The sequence below is a fragment of the Salvelinus alpinus genome, chromosome 29 (genome assembly GCF_045679555.1).
Source record: "Salvelinus alpinus chromosome 29, SLU_Salpinus.1, whole genome shotgun sequence".
Taxonomy (NCBI): domain Eukaryota; kingdom Metazoa; phylum Chordata; class Actinopteri; order Salmoniformes; family Salmonidae; genus Salvelinus; species Salvelinus alpinus.
The window spans coordinates 27515151-27529313 of NC_092114.1; the positions used below are offsets into that span (position 1 = coordinate 27515151).

The following is a 14163-nucleotide window of genomic DNA, read 5'->3' on the forward strand; positions in this document are numbered from 1 at the left end:
TGAGGTGTATGCTTTGGTTTCAAAGAAGATTTGTTTAAGACTACCAAGAAACACTCTGTGTGACCCTGATTCAGCCCATTGCAGTAAAAGGTTAAAACGAATTATCACATGTGCTTATGTGGGCCCCTGTGTGTGCGTGTGTGTGTGCAGAGCCATCACAGTGAATTGTTAGGGCTAACTAGAATTTCCAATAGTGCTCCTGTCACACCGGGTCAAGTGGTTAGAACTCCCACAACTCTCTGATGGGTCCCACCTTACAGGGCAGCCAACCTGACCATTCATTTTATTACACACACACACACACACACACACACACACACACACACACACACACACACACACACACACACACACACACACACACACACACACACACACACACACACACACACACACACACACACACACAGAGAGAGCAACAGAAGCAGCAGCAGCAGCAGCTGTGTCACTCTCCATCCTACAGAAACCTGTACCAGCAGAGGGTGATGGTATTGATGTGATCTGTACTCTCCCGCAGGGCTGGAAAACACTGGAACACACGCACGCACACACACACACCACGGGAGGCTGGTGAGGGGAGAACACCTCATAATAATAGCTGGAATGGAGTGAATGGAGTGGTGTCAAACACATTCATTCCATTCCAGCCATTACTATGAGCATGTCCTCCCAAATTAAGGTGCCACCAGCCACCTGTGACACACACACAAGTTCCACTAGTAATCAGAGCTGAGGTGAGCTGACCACACATTAGACAGACAGACTACTGGCACAAATCAATCAGTGGACTAGGCAGAGGAGAGGACTGGTCATTATGGTATCTCATCATCAAACCCATTTAGCACTGCACTATTTGGTGGCATTAGAGGAAAAGGAGACACCTACTCAGTTGGACAGTTGAACAACGAAATGCATTCGACCGAACAACCGAAACGCATTTAACCCAACCCCTCTGAATCAGAGAGGTGCGGGGAGCTGCCTTAATCGACGTTCACATCATTGGCACCTTGGGAGTAGCCGTTTCTGGGGACTAAATGCCTTGCTCAAAGGCAGAACGGCAGGTTTTTCTACCTTACCAGCTCGGGGATTCGAACCAGAGACCTATACTATCTATTTTTTTTTGAAGATTTGGTATACGCCTAATATCAGTTAGTGTGTAATACATTTTTATGGGCATTTTGTAAAGGTGCATATAGGACCATGTTGCTTTCAACTAACTAGTTCTCAGATTTATTAAATGCAGATGAAGGAGAAGAAAAAAGAAAGCAAAATGTATATTATTGTGGTAATAAGTGTGGCTGCGCAGTCCAGGAAAGTACAGAGATGTGTGTTCCTAGTGCGCATTAGCACTGGATTGGTATCTTAGCAACCATAGACGCCACTGGTAGCTATTTTTTGTTTACCAAGCTAAACTAGAAAGCTAGAAAGTTCGTTATTATTTTTTACATAGATAGCTATAGGATGGATGTGTTACTTGAATCGAAAACAAAACCAGTTTCGACTATATCTGTGTATAGTTACATTCCACCAAGACGAACTGAACCAAAAGAGAGAACCTATTACAACAGTGACTCCAAGGTATGGGTGGTTGCTACTTGCTAGCTAACGTTAGCGAACGGCTAGCTAATTTACTTAGCTAAGCTAGCTAGCTAGAAAACCTATATTTCTCTCTCTGTCTCTCTCTTTCTCTGTGTGTGTCCCTCCCTCTTTTCTCTTTCTCTCTAACCCCGTTGTCTCTCCCCCCCTCTCTCCTTTCTCCCAGCTAGCACAATTGGTTCCTTAGAAGTTGTGGGAATGTACCTTTTTGGTTTCCAATTGGTTCTGGGAACAAAGCCTTACGTTTCCTGACTGAGAACAGAAGTGTGAAAATTTAGCCTGTTCTGGGAACGTTCATTTTATGTTGCAGGGAGGTTCTGAGAACGTTTTATTATTGTTCCCTGTATGTTTTGCTGGGAGCTTTTCTTAATGTTCTGAGAACATAAATGTTAGGTTATTTTGATGTTTTTGAATAACTTCCTTAAAACTTTAACTGAAATGTTCAATAAGACTGTTAGCTAATTTTCCCACAACATCGGACACCCCCTAACTTCGGACACTCTCTAGCGGTTAGAGAATTAAATCACCTCTACTCAACATTTAAATGGGCTGGAAAATAACGGTATGTTTTGCGACTAAAGACACCCTTCCAGCTAGCTGACCACCGATTTTCATTGCAATTTATGTAAGTTAAGTTAGGTTTTGAGAGTTTTCAAAAAAGTGATATATATACACATTTTGTGGGACACGCTGTATATTGTAAAATGCGGCTGTGCGATAGACACATCATTTAATATACAACTTTTTACCTAAATTATTCATACTCATTTATATGTTAGTATTAAACTGTTATCTACTTTCTCAAAACATAAGATTAATCTGTAAAATAAATAGTGAGACATTTGGTTACAACACTGAAGAAGATGTTGGTGAAGAACCATTTTTAAGAGTCTACAGGAGGGCGCACCGGGCTACGCAATGAAAAGTTGACTGGAAGTCTAGCCAACTAGTCAACTATCTAGTAAACACTTCGGATACGAGGTTGCTGTCTCTTTTTTGAACAAAATTAAACGGATATATCTTGCAATTGAACAAAATAGTAAGGTGGCCAATAACGGGGGACCGTATGCTGATAATACAGGATGTATTTCTTTTGCTAAACCGCTTATCAAAAAGCTGATAATAGTAGTATTTCCACTGAAATGTCAAACATGCTAATTGCTAACCCATTAGCTAACATTTTTATGACACCAATAATCACAAAACATTGATGGCTTGATCACAAGATAACACTGTTGAAGGTAATATATTTCTTAAACGCTGTTGAATATGCCGATAATAGGGGGTCCTACGCCAGGTTAGTTTTGAACTTTTGAACTCCAAGAACTCCATGTTTTGAACTTCAAGCACAGATAAGACACATGGAAATTAATCATGCAAACACATTTTTTAAAATCATTTTTATTGTGACTCGGTGTCAGTGAGCTTTCAAACCTACACGAGCTTCTGTTTTCTATCCATGGAATTTGTCGACTGCACCACCAGGATGGAGCTAGCATGCCATGTTTTTTTTACTCATACAAAGGGTGCGTTCGTAAATTGTTTCCAGTGTGTCAGAGTGCGCTCTGAGGCATTCTTAAATTCAGAGTGTTGTCAAATTGTCTGTTCGTAAATTCAGAGTGGTTTGCTCTTGGGAACGTTCAGAGCGCACACTCTGGCCTAAGAGCGTTCTGACCTCACAACGGCAGTCAAGCACCCAAGTAAACTGGCACAAATGAGAGAACACCTCACTCTGATGATTTTACTCGCCCTAGCTAGTTAGGCTGTTTTCATGTTATCAAGGGTGTTAGTGACTCTAACTGTGGTGCTGGCAACAATTTAATTTAAAAAAATTGCCAACATTTACTGACACCGTTCATATTCAATGAGTGTTGCGCGTTCGTAAATTCATCAGTTATAATGCGCTCTAGCACACTCAGATGAGTGCTCTGAAATTGGCGTAGATAGTCAGAGTAAATTACAAACGAAACCAAAGCATTTTAGTCTACTCAAACAGACCCCATTTCAAAGGAAACAAGAACTCAATCAGATCAGGTGTGGCCAATTAGTGGGTACGGCCAACACCTGAACACACGTAACAAGATGGAGGGTAGAGAGAGTTTTGTTGACGTTGAGAACATAATGTATACAAGTGGAGGCTGCTGAGGGGAGGACGGCTCATAATAATGGCTGGAACAGAGCAGATGGAATAGCATCAAACACACAGACATTTGCTTGATGTATTTGATACCATTCCACTAATTCAGCTCCAGCCATTACCATGAGCCCGTCCTCCCTAATTAAGGTGCCACCAACTTCCTGTGATGTATATGTTTTTAAATAACATTCTTAGAAAGTTCTTTGACGTAACTAATGTTTTTTTTGTGGTTTTTATTGAAAGTTCCCACAGAAGAACGTTGTTTCTAAGAACATGAATGAGAACATTAATTTATCTAGAAACATGAGGAAACCTGTAGGAAATGTTATGCTGAAGTATTGAAATTCCCACAGAAGAACGTTGTTTCAAACGTTCTCTAAACTATTTGAGAACATTCCCAATGTAAAACCAGTTGTAGAACTTTCCTAGAACATTAGCAAAAATTAAATTAAATGTAATCATGTTTGAACTTTTAGGAAACGTTCTGTTAAAGTAATGAAATATCAAGAAAATAACATTATTTTGTCAAGTTCATTTAATGTGCTGAGAATGTTACAAAGCCAAACAACTATCCTGCACCATTCCCAGAACGTTGTGGGACGGTTGTATGCAAAATAAGCATAGGACAACCATGCTCTCACCAAGCTTTAAGAGACATATGGTTCTCAGAACGTTATGTTCTAGCTGGGCTAACTCTCCCTTCACATTTCCCTCTCTCTTCCTGACTAGTCTTGAAAACCCGACCTGAGTCAACACAGAGACATCACTAGGGTCAGGTTTTCAAGACTACTCCCTCACCCCCACTCTCTATCTATCACACCTTTTACTGTAACAAACATAGCTAGATGGCTAGCTATATCATCACTAACATTATATCCCACTGTCTTCCACGTCCCCCCTCTGTGTCTGTCTGTCTCTCTCTCTACAACTTCCTCTCTCACACACGCACGCACACACACACACACACCAACCTATAATGATCCAATAATCCACAGGCACGGGAGGTATCCTTATACGACTGCATATACCGGCGGGCGGAGGGCTATGACAGCAAACTACACCGCGACGATAGAGAGCACTCCAACAGCAGGGGACTAGACTTGTACTCAGAGGTAACTAGCTAGCTACAGTGCCATATCTTAATTTGATCATCCTGTTTTTACAGGAATTTTCCAGCACGGCAGGAAATGCAAATGTATTCCATGTCTAAAAAGGCTTCTAATTTCCACTTCCACTTTTTTTCCACTAAAAATGTACCAACCCCTGGGGAGGGTAAAGTGGTGTAGCAGCCTCCCTGTATGCCCTGATACGGTTATTATGACCACCACTATGATGTGTACTTAAACCATAGTGTGCTATAACTAGCCTATCTATACCAAGGGGTTTGGACCTTCATGGCACAGGTGTTAGTGCACTCACTCTGAAACCAGAGTTCAAGTCCCTAGATCTCTGCCTATGACAATTCCTATCAGCTACATTTGAATAGCCTGTTATTAAACCAGACCAAATCTAGCTGTATCATTTCATGGTAAGCTGTTGTATTTGGCGTAAGTGACAAACAAAGTTTGATTTTATATTTTTTGTTGTTTCATGAAACTAGTCGTACATTTTCCGAGTTGACAGTCTGTTTGACCCGCAGCAGGTGTGGCAGCATCTGCACTAGCCGACAAGCCATACGTGAACAGGTTGTTATGGGAGTAAATACAGCTAGCAGCTGGCTGTCACTGTATGCCGCTGGTGGTTGTTAGCGAGGTGGAAGTTTCCCAACACTTTCTGTGCTGAAACTATGTCAGAGTCATTATGCTTGTCAGGTAGGAAGCAGCACCAGTGGTGGGTCTAGTTTCTGAGTCAGTGAAAGTGGAGAAGTTGACTAGCTAAGTGAGTGGACACACACACACACACACACACACACACACACACTTGTAAAGTGAATGGGCTGCACTCACTGTAGAGAGGCTTAATTACAGTAAAGTTAAGTCTTACCTTTCTGAGAGTAATTCTGCGCTCAATGACAGGTCATGGTGTGAACTGGAGGAGATCCATTTTAAACCCACAGATATTATCAAACTCAGCTACAGCATCAACCCACCTTCAATTACAGGTGTAAAACACAGAGATTATATATATAATTGTATGGGTGTAAAGCTGTGTAATGGTGTCTGGTAAGGTGTTGAACATCTAAATGATTAACCCGCTCGCCCCCTTTTCTGCTCTCTCTCATTTACCATCACCATCATCCTCTTTCTCTGTCGCTTTCTCCTATCTTTATTACCCTTTCCTCCTTCTCAGCTCATTCCCTGTTTCTCTTCTCTTTCAGGAGTCTTCCAGACCTGCACCAGTCTTGTCCTCATCAGAGTATGGAAGACGCCTGCCTCCTGTCCTCTACAAACCTGGCAGGCAGTTTGCCCGCATCTCTCACATCCACATCGAGTTCTTCAGGAAAAACGGGATCACACGCAATTTTGAGGAGGGATACGGATCAGTGGTTCCTGTGTGAGGAAGTCCGTATTCCCAACACCAGAGATAGAGTGAGAGCAGTGAGGGAGGGAGAGTGATGGTTTTATCAATGTGAATATGTATGGACACAACAACACACCCAACTGATACAGTCAGTGTGGTGCTGAATAGTAAAGATATAGATCATTATAGAAATAGAGATATATTCAAAGAGAGATTATATATTTTAAGATAGATAAAATAAAAAATTAAATATATATATATATAGCTATATATATTATAAAATCAGATTACATATTTTAAAATACAAAGATTGTAACTGTATACATTATGGCCCACATGTTTGTGACATACATAATAAAGTACAATATTTGATTGTACCTCTTTATCAAACTACTTTGTGAACTTTCAATGCAATCATAAATAGTCGACTTTCAATGACAGGAGGCACATTGGTTCACTTATATACAAATGGTTTTAATGAGTAAGAAAATTATGCCGTCAAAACATGGAAACGTTCTCCTGTTCTTGATATAGTTTTTTGGTTTTCTTACAAAAGTCCAGTAGCTCTTGATTCCCGGCTGCTCTTGAGGTCCACGTACATTGCTCTTTCCTTGACAGAAACACTGCTTCAGAGCCATAGAGATAGGTTAGCTATAGAAGGTTTGGCAAACTATTGTTCATGTTGACACCAATTTTTTTTTTCCATTCTGACTAAAAGTACTGTAATGGTGAAAGGACTATTGGTGCCAAGATGGTTCTGACAAGAATCCTGACACAGACTCTCAATATCTGTCTCTGCACTGCACCACACAACCACTCGGGCAGCCAATGAAATCCACTAAAGCTAGAAATTGCCATTACGCACAGATCTAGGATCAGCTTATCCTAAACACGGGGGAAGGGGATGCAAAACTGACCTAAGATCAGCATCTAAGGACGACTGTAACCTATAAAGTCCAGCCACTACTGTAACCAGCTAAGGAGGGACGATGCAGGTAATACTGTATGTACAGCCGTCTGTCTGTCTGTTGTTCTGTCTTTTGTTCTAAATGTTGTCTGCCTTCTGTCTGGTTCAGATGAAGTGGTCTGGAGTTACTGTTGTAAACAAGGAGTCTTGATAGATACGTTCTATTACAGCAGGCAGTTTTGAATGTGTTTGTGTGTGTGATTGTATAAGTCCCTGTATGTGTGTATGTGCTGTATTTGTGCATGCACGTATGTGTGTCGGGTTGGAACCAAAGTTATTTTCAAATTATTTCATTCTGAACAGAACCACAATTTTTTTTCGTTCCGTTACACTGTTCCGACCAGCAAAATAAAGTTCTGAACCGGTTCATAGCAAAAAGTACAGGTTGATATCGTTCCTTTCAGTTCCTTTTTTAACTACTTTATTTAATATGAATTACTTTACCAATTATTGTGGATAGAGCAGGCAAGCTAGTTGTTTCCATGCGTGATGGACAGACTTGTGTAGCCCATGGCGCAAGATGCGACTGAAATTTTGTGGGTAGGAAGAGAGCAAGATAGGGTTGAGGAGGCTTGAAGCACAGGGCATCTTGTTATGACATGCATTATCTGAATTAGGTTCACATAATTATACCTAGGCGGAGCGGCTTCTATGGAGAAATATTGAATGTCCTTTGCGCTAACTAGCTAACAAGCTTGAGCTAGCTAGCTAACTGACAAGCGCCACCAGAATTAAAAACACGTCTTACCTTTTTGTAAGGTTTAATAATTTCAACGAAAAGGTGATAACCAGGCCTATAGTATTGTAATAATACAGGCAGGGAGCAGGTCTCGAACCAACGGCCTTCTAGCCCGATGTCCAGCGCACTATCGACTGTGCCGCAAAAGCATGCTCAAGCGGCAGAGTCGATATCCGTGCTTATAAACCCAGGGTTGTAACAGTATCCTTAACTAGCATTGAAAAAGTTAATCCATTCTTTTCTAGCTAATAAAAATGCTCTCTCCCTATCTTCTGAATCACGCTTGTAAAGTTTTTGTTGTGTTTTTTTGTGGGACTAGAAAAAAATGCTTGGAACGTAAAATAACATTATTAACCGCTTATCATGCTTTTAAAATAATGGTTTTGTTCTGGAACAGTTTGGATCACTTTCGTTCCCGGTTCCGTTTCTGTTCCTTGACAGAGGAAGTTATTTTCCGGTTTTCGGTTCTGTTCCCTGAACCGGTTTGAAGCCCTGATGTGTGTGCAAGTCCATTTGTGTGTATGTAAATGCATGTGTTTGTATAGTTTAAGAGTGTGTGTGTGTGTGTGTGTGTGTGTGTGTGTGTGTGTGTGTGTGTGTGTGTGTGTGTGTGTGTGTGTGTGTGTGTGTGTGTGTGTGTGTGTGTGTGTGTGTGTGTGTGTGTGTGTGTGTGTGTGCGCGCTTGCGGGTGTGTGTGTGCGCGCTTGCGGGTGTGTGTGTGTAAATTGCTCAGTGTATGATGTTCAAGGCATCACAGTCCCTTGCGACAGCGATCTGGTCATCTCTGTGTGTACGAAGAAGGTCTTGAGCTCTCCCTTCCCCTTCACATTGATGATGCCGCGACATGAACACATGTAGCCCAGCGTCAACAGGATACGACTCGTCTCCTCGGTTACCTGGAAGCAGCGAAAACACAAATCACATGTAGGTAGAAAATTCCATAGAATTCCATATTGAACTCTTAATAGGATCTCTGTGGTAAATGTAATATTTTATATTAATAACTAAAGACTTAATCAGGAAAGAACAATAGTCGAAGAGTGGCTTTGAGTATACTGTATAGTTCTGTATTATTATATATCGACATTTGCATAACGTCGTCTCTGTACCTGTATACCGTATTCATTAACCTTGACCTATTTCTGCAGCGACCACTAGTGGTACAACATAAAACTGCATGCAGCTAGTATTATTTTAGCATTACTATTAGTGTAGCTGTATTCTAAATGTATGAATTGATTACCTGTATTTTCCCCAGTACCCCAGTACTCTCCATCCGGCTGGCCACATTAACACTGTTCCCCCAGATATCATACTGAGGCTTTTGCGCTCCGATCACCCCCGCAATCACCGGGCCATGGTTTATCCCTGACACAACCAGGAAGAGGGGTTAGAGGTCCCATGTAAGACAGACTGTACCTCTTTCACTCTCTCACTCACTCTCTAACTCACTCACTCATTCACTCACTCACTCACACATACCAACTCGTAGCCTGAAGTCATTGAAGGAGTGTTTGTTGATGACATCTAGTTTCCCAACCAAGGCGAAGGCAAACTCCATCATGGTGCCAATGTGCATGTACTGACGGTCATGCTCCTGAGAGAGAGAGAGAAAGATAGTGTAAGGAGAGAGGGGGAAGGAGAGAGAGGAAAAAGAGAAATGGTAACGTAGAGAGATACGAAATAGACAGAAAAGGGCAGGAGAGATGGAAGGAGAGGGAAGAGATGACAGGGAGTGTTGTTCAGCACCACCATACAGCTCTACACCTGTAATTGGAGGTGGGTTGATGCTGTAGCTAAGTTTGATCATTTCTGTGGGTTTAAAATCTATCTCCTCCGATTCACACCATGAACTGTCATTGAGAGAAGAAAGGTAATTTATCCCTACAGTTATGTGTGTGTGTGTGTCATGTACCTGTGTGTATTCAGGTCCAGGTGTAGCGTTGAGCCCAGTAGCAGCCATGTAGGTGCTGCCAATAGTCTTTATCTTCTCCACCCCGCTGAACTTAGGCTTGGACAGCAGCTGTCACACAGAGAGAGAGAGGTTAGAACTTAGGCTTGGACAGCAGCTGTCACACAGAGAGAGAGAGGTTAGAACTTAGGCTTGGACAGCAGCTGTCACACAGAGAGAGAGGTTAGAACTTAGGCTTGGACAGCAGCTGTCACACAGAGAGAGAGAGGTTAGAACTTAGGCTTGGACAGCAGCTGTCACACAGAGAGAGAGAGGTTAGAACTTAGGCTTGGACAGCAGCTGTCACACAGAGAGAGAGAGGGGTTAGAAGTTAGGCTTGGACAGCAGCTGTCACACACAGAGAGAGAGCGAGAGAGAGAGAGAGAGAGAGAGAGAGCAGCAATCTCGAAGTGAGGATGGAAGTGAACTTCAGCAGTGATGATTTCATGAACTTATCTTCAATGAAAAGATCCTGATCACAAGAAAACAAATTACAGACTGCTCTTTGAATATGTGTATTTTTCCAAAATTCAGTTGTCCTGAATCTGCACAGAACTGCCAAGACTTCAGATCAATGGAGACACTTGAGTTTTTGAATCCTGACACATTCACGAAAATATTCATGGCCTCTAAACCTTCCAGCTGTCTACTGGACCCTATTCCAACTAAACTAATGAAGGAGCTACTGCCTGTGCTTGGCCCTCCTATGTTGAATTTAATAAACGTCTCTCTATTCTCCGGATGTGTACCAAACTCACTAAAAGAGCCAGTAATAAAGCCTCTCCTGAAAAAGCTAAATCAGCCTATAATCGAATCTCCCATTCCTAAAAAAATAAATAAAAAATAAAGCTGTTGCTCAGATACTCACTTCCATCTTGAAGACAAATAATGTATACATAACACTCCAGTCTGGTTTTAGACCCCATCATAGTACTGAGACCGCACTCGTGAAGGTGGTAAATTACTTTTGAATGGCGTCAGACCAAGGCTCTGAGTCTGTACTTAGTCACCACATTCTTTCAGAGAGATTGGATACCCTAATTGGTCTACACGGACAAGTTCTTGCCTGGTTTAGATCTGTCGGAAAGATATCAGTTCGTCTCTGTGGATGGTTTGTCCTCTGACAAATCAATGGTAAGTTTCAGTGTTCCTCAAGGTTCTGTTTCAGGACCAGTATTGTTTTCCCTATACACTGAGTATACAAAACTTTAAGAACACCTGCTCTTCCCATGACATAGACTGAACAGCTGAATCCAGGTGAAAGCTATGATTACTTAGGTTAAATCCACTAAAATCAGTTGAGATGAAGGGGACGATACAGGTTAAAGAAGGATTTTTAAGCCTTGAGACAATTGAGACATAGATTGTGAATGTGTGCCATTCAGAGGGTGAATGGGCAAGACAAAATATTGAAATGCCTTTGAACGGGGTATGGTAGTTGGTGCCAGCCGTACCGGTTTGTGCCAAGAACTGCAACGCTGTTGGTGTTTTCACACTCAACAGTTACCTGTCTATATCAAGAATGGTCCACCACCAAAAGAACATCCAGCTAACTTGACACAACTGTGGGAAGCATCGGAGTCAACTTGGGCCAGCATCCCTGTGGAATGCTTTCGACACCTTGTAGAGTCCATGCCCCTAAGAATTGTGGCTGTTCTGAGGGAAAAATGGGGGATGCAACTCAATATTAAGAAGATGTTCCTAATGTTTGGTATACTAAGTGTATATGCTACCTCTTGGTGATGTCATTCGGAAACATAACGTCAACTTTCACTGCTATACAGACGACACACATGTTTTCAATTAAACTTGGTGAAGCCCCAAAATTCCCTACCCTGGAAGCCTGTGTTTCAGACGTAAGGAAGTTGATGGAAACAAATGTTTTTCTTTTAAAATCGGACAAAACAGATATGCTAGTTCTAGGTCCCGAGAAACAAAGAGATCTGCTGTCGGATCTGAGAATTAATCTTGATGGTTGTACAGTCGTCTGAAATAAAACTGTGAAGGACCTCGGTGTTACTCTGGACCCTGATCTCTCTTTTGACAAACATATCCATCTTCTTAACATTACAAAATCTGAAAAGTTTTGTCCAAAAATTATGCAGAAATGCTAATCCATGCTTTTGTCACTTCAAGATTAGACTACTGCAATGCTCTACTCTCTCTGGCTACGCGGATAAGGCACTAAATAAACTTCAGCTAGTGCTAAATACGGCTTATAGAATCTTGACTAGTACCAAAATAATTGATCATATTACAGTGCTATCCTCTACACCGGCATCCTATTAAAGATATACTTCTCCTTAATGCAACCGCTGTGTCAGATTACAAAAAAGCTTTATAGCGAGAGCACACCATGGAATAATCTGAGTACAGCGCTCAGCCACAAAAACAAGCCATACAGATACTCGCCATGTTGTGGAGTCAACAGAAGTCAGAAATAGCATTATAAATATTCACTTACCTTTGATGATCTTCATCGGAATGCACTCCCAGGAATCCCAGTTCCACAATAAATGTTTGTTTTGTTCGATAAAGTCCATAATTTATGTCCAAATTCCTCCTTTTTGTTCGCGCGTTTAGTTCACAAATCCAAATTCACAAGGAGCGAGCACTAGATCCAGACGAAAAGTAAAAACAGTTCCATTATAGTTCGTAGAAACATGTCAAACGATGTATAGAATCAATCTTTAGGATGTTTTTATCATAAATCTTCAATAATATTCCAACCCGGACAATTCCTTTGTCTTTAGAAATGAAAGGGAACGCAGCTCGCTCACACGGCCACGCGTGTGACTTAGCTCATGGCCTTCTGCCAGACCCCTTAGTCAAACAGCTCTTATTCTCTCCCCCTTCACAGTAGAAGCATGAAACAAGGTACTAAAGACTGTTGAGATCTAGTGGAAGCCTTATGAAGTGAAATCGGACCAAATTTACACTGTATCTTGGATAGGCATTTACTTGAAAATCTACAAACCTCAGATTTCCCACTTCCTGGTTGGATTTTTTCTCAGGTTTTTGCCTGCCATATGAGTTATGTTATACTCATAGACATCATTCAAACAGTTTTAGAAACTTCAGAGTGTTTTCTATCCAAATCTCCTAATAATATGCATATCTTAGCTTCTGGGCCTGAGTAGCAGGCAGTTTACTCTGGGCACCTTATTCATCCAAGCTACTCAATACTGCCCCCCAGCCCAAAGAGGTTAAGGCTAGGGCTGATTTCAAGGTTTTACTGCTAACATACAAAGCTTTACATGGACTTGTTCCTAGCGATCTCTCCGATTTGGTCCTGCCGTACATACCTACACATATGATATGGTCACAATGGATGCAGGCCTCCTTATTGTTCCTACACAGATGTGTGACAGAAGTGATAAGAAACCAATGAGGACAGAGTAACTCACTTCGTCAAAGTCAGCGATGATCTCGTTGAGGAGTCTGAGACATTCCAGGCCCTCCTTGTTGACGTCTGACTCAGTGTAGAACTCCTTAAAGTCTGGGATGGAGGCGAACATCACACACACCGACTCATACGACTGGTGGTACAGATCCTGGAGAAACAAACACACAGACACAGGTCAGTGGAATGGATCAGTGCAATTCCAAAATAGGGTTAGAATGTGTGGTTCTAAAGTTAGTTCTAGAATGCATTTATTTTGTGTCTTCTAGAAACACGGCCGGCCCGCTCATTATGCAGGATAAGGTGGCCACCTATGGTGGCAGATTGACGAGGGCGGCATTTTCTGAGCTAAACTGGCCAAGACGCACCTACAACAACAACACATTAACCTCACTTATTTCTGCCCAAAAACAATGAGAATTTCTCTGAACCAGTGGCATAAGGGCTTTTTAGATGAGCACGAGCGAATGTCTTTTGGACGTCTGTTTTTGGTCCTGTCCGGATGTCTTTTTTTTGTATTTTACAAACAGTAGGCTTACCACATAGATGGGCATTCATAAAAGTCCATTTCAGACAACACTGTAGACTACACCTCAGTAAGCACGGACCGACGCCGACGCCTTTTGTTCCTATTTTTTTGGTGCAAATCCGGACCGGCTTTGATTTCCACATCCACGGATATGTTTGGTTCAGATTTTGTCCGGTCTTGACCAGCCTTGATTTGGCCCAAACATAGAAGACTAGAAAAAAAAGAAAAAAAAACTTTCATTCAGAACGGAACATTAACTTGAATTAAACATCTGGAAAATAAGTATTTTTCAACGTCCGGAGAATATGCCTTTTCAACGTCCTAAAATTTTTTAATATACGGAAATTATTTTTCACCTTTCATTCAGAACCTAAATTGAAC

At 41.6% G+C, this 14163-nt stretch overlaps 2 protein-coding genes across 6 annotated transcripts in view; one reads left to right on the forward strand and one right to left on the reverse strand.

Moving 5' to 3' along the window:
• Positions 1 to 881: 881 nt before the first annotated feature.
• cfap90 (cilia and flagella associated protein 90) lies at positions 882 to 7103 on the forward strand. Its single transcript, XM_071375449.1, has 3 exons — positions 882 to 1578; positions 4729 to 4845; positions 6051 to 7103. The coding sequence occupies exons 1-3, from the start codon at positions 1462 to 1464 to the stop codon at positions 6228 to 6230; spliced, it is 414 nt and encodes a 137-aa protein (XP_071231550.1). The 5' UTR covers positions 882 to 1461; the 3' UTR covers positions 6231 to 7103.
• Positions 6647 to 14163, reverse strand: part of LOC139559424 (adenylate cyclase type 2-like) — an 88812-nt gene continuing 81295 nt past the window's right edge. For 3 of the 5 annotated variants that reach the window (XM_071375444.1, XM_071375443.1, XM_071375445.1), the window contains 5 exons: positions 13258 to 13404; positions 9815 to 9922; positions 9382 to 9496; positions 9143 to 9267; positions 6647 to 8795 (listed from right to left, as the gene is read on the reverse strand). In XM_071375444.1, the coding sequence (XP_071231545.1) occupies positions 8643 to 8795; positions 9143 to 9267; positions 9382 to 9496; positions 9815 to 9922; positions 13258 to 13404 (648 nt within the window). In that variant the 3' untranslated portion in view covers positions 6647 to 8642. The other 2 variants (XM_071375446.1, XM_071375448.1) reach the window with 2 other exon arrangements.

Excerpts from the sequence above, each read along its gene's own strand:
- cfap90 (XM_071375449.1), top strand. The coding sequence starts at position 1,462 with ATGGATGTGTTACTTGAATCGAAAACAAAACCAGTTTCGACTATATCT. Across the intron at positions 1,579-4,728 it reads ATTACAACAGTGACTCCAAG|GCACGGGAGGTATCCTTATA; the intron begins GTATGGGTGGTT and ends AATAATCCACAG. Across the intron at positions 4,846-6,050 it reads GACTAGACTTGTACTCAGAG|GAGTCTTCCAGACCTGCACC; the intron begins GTAACTAGCTAG and ends CTTCTCTTTCAG.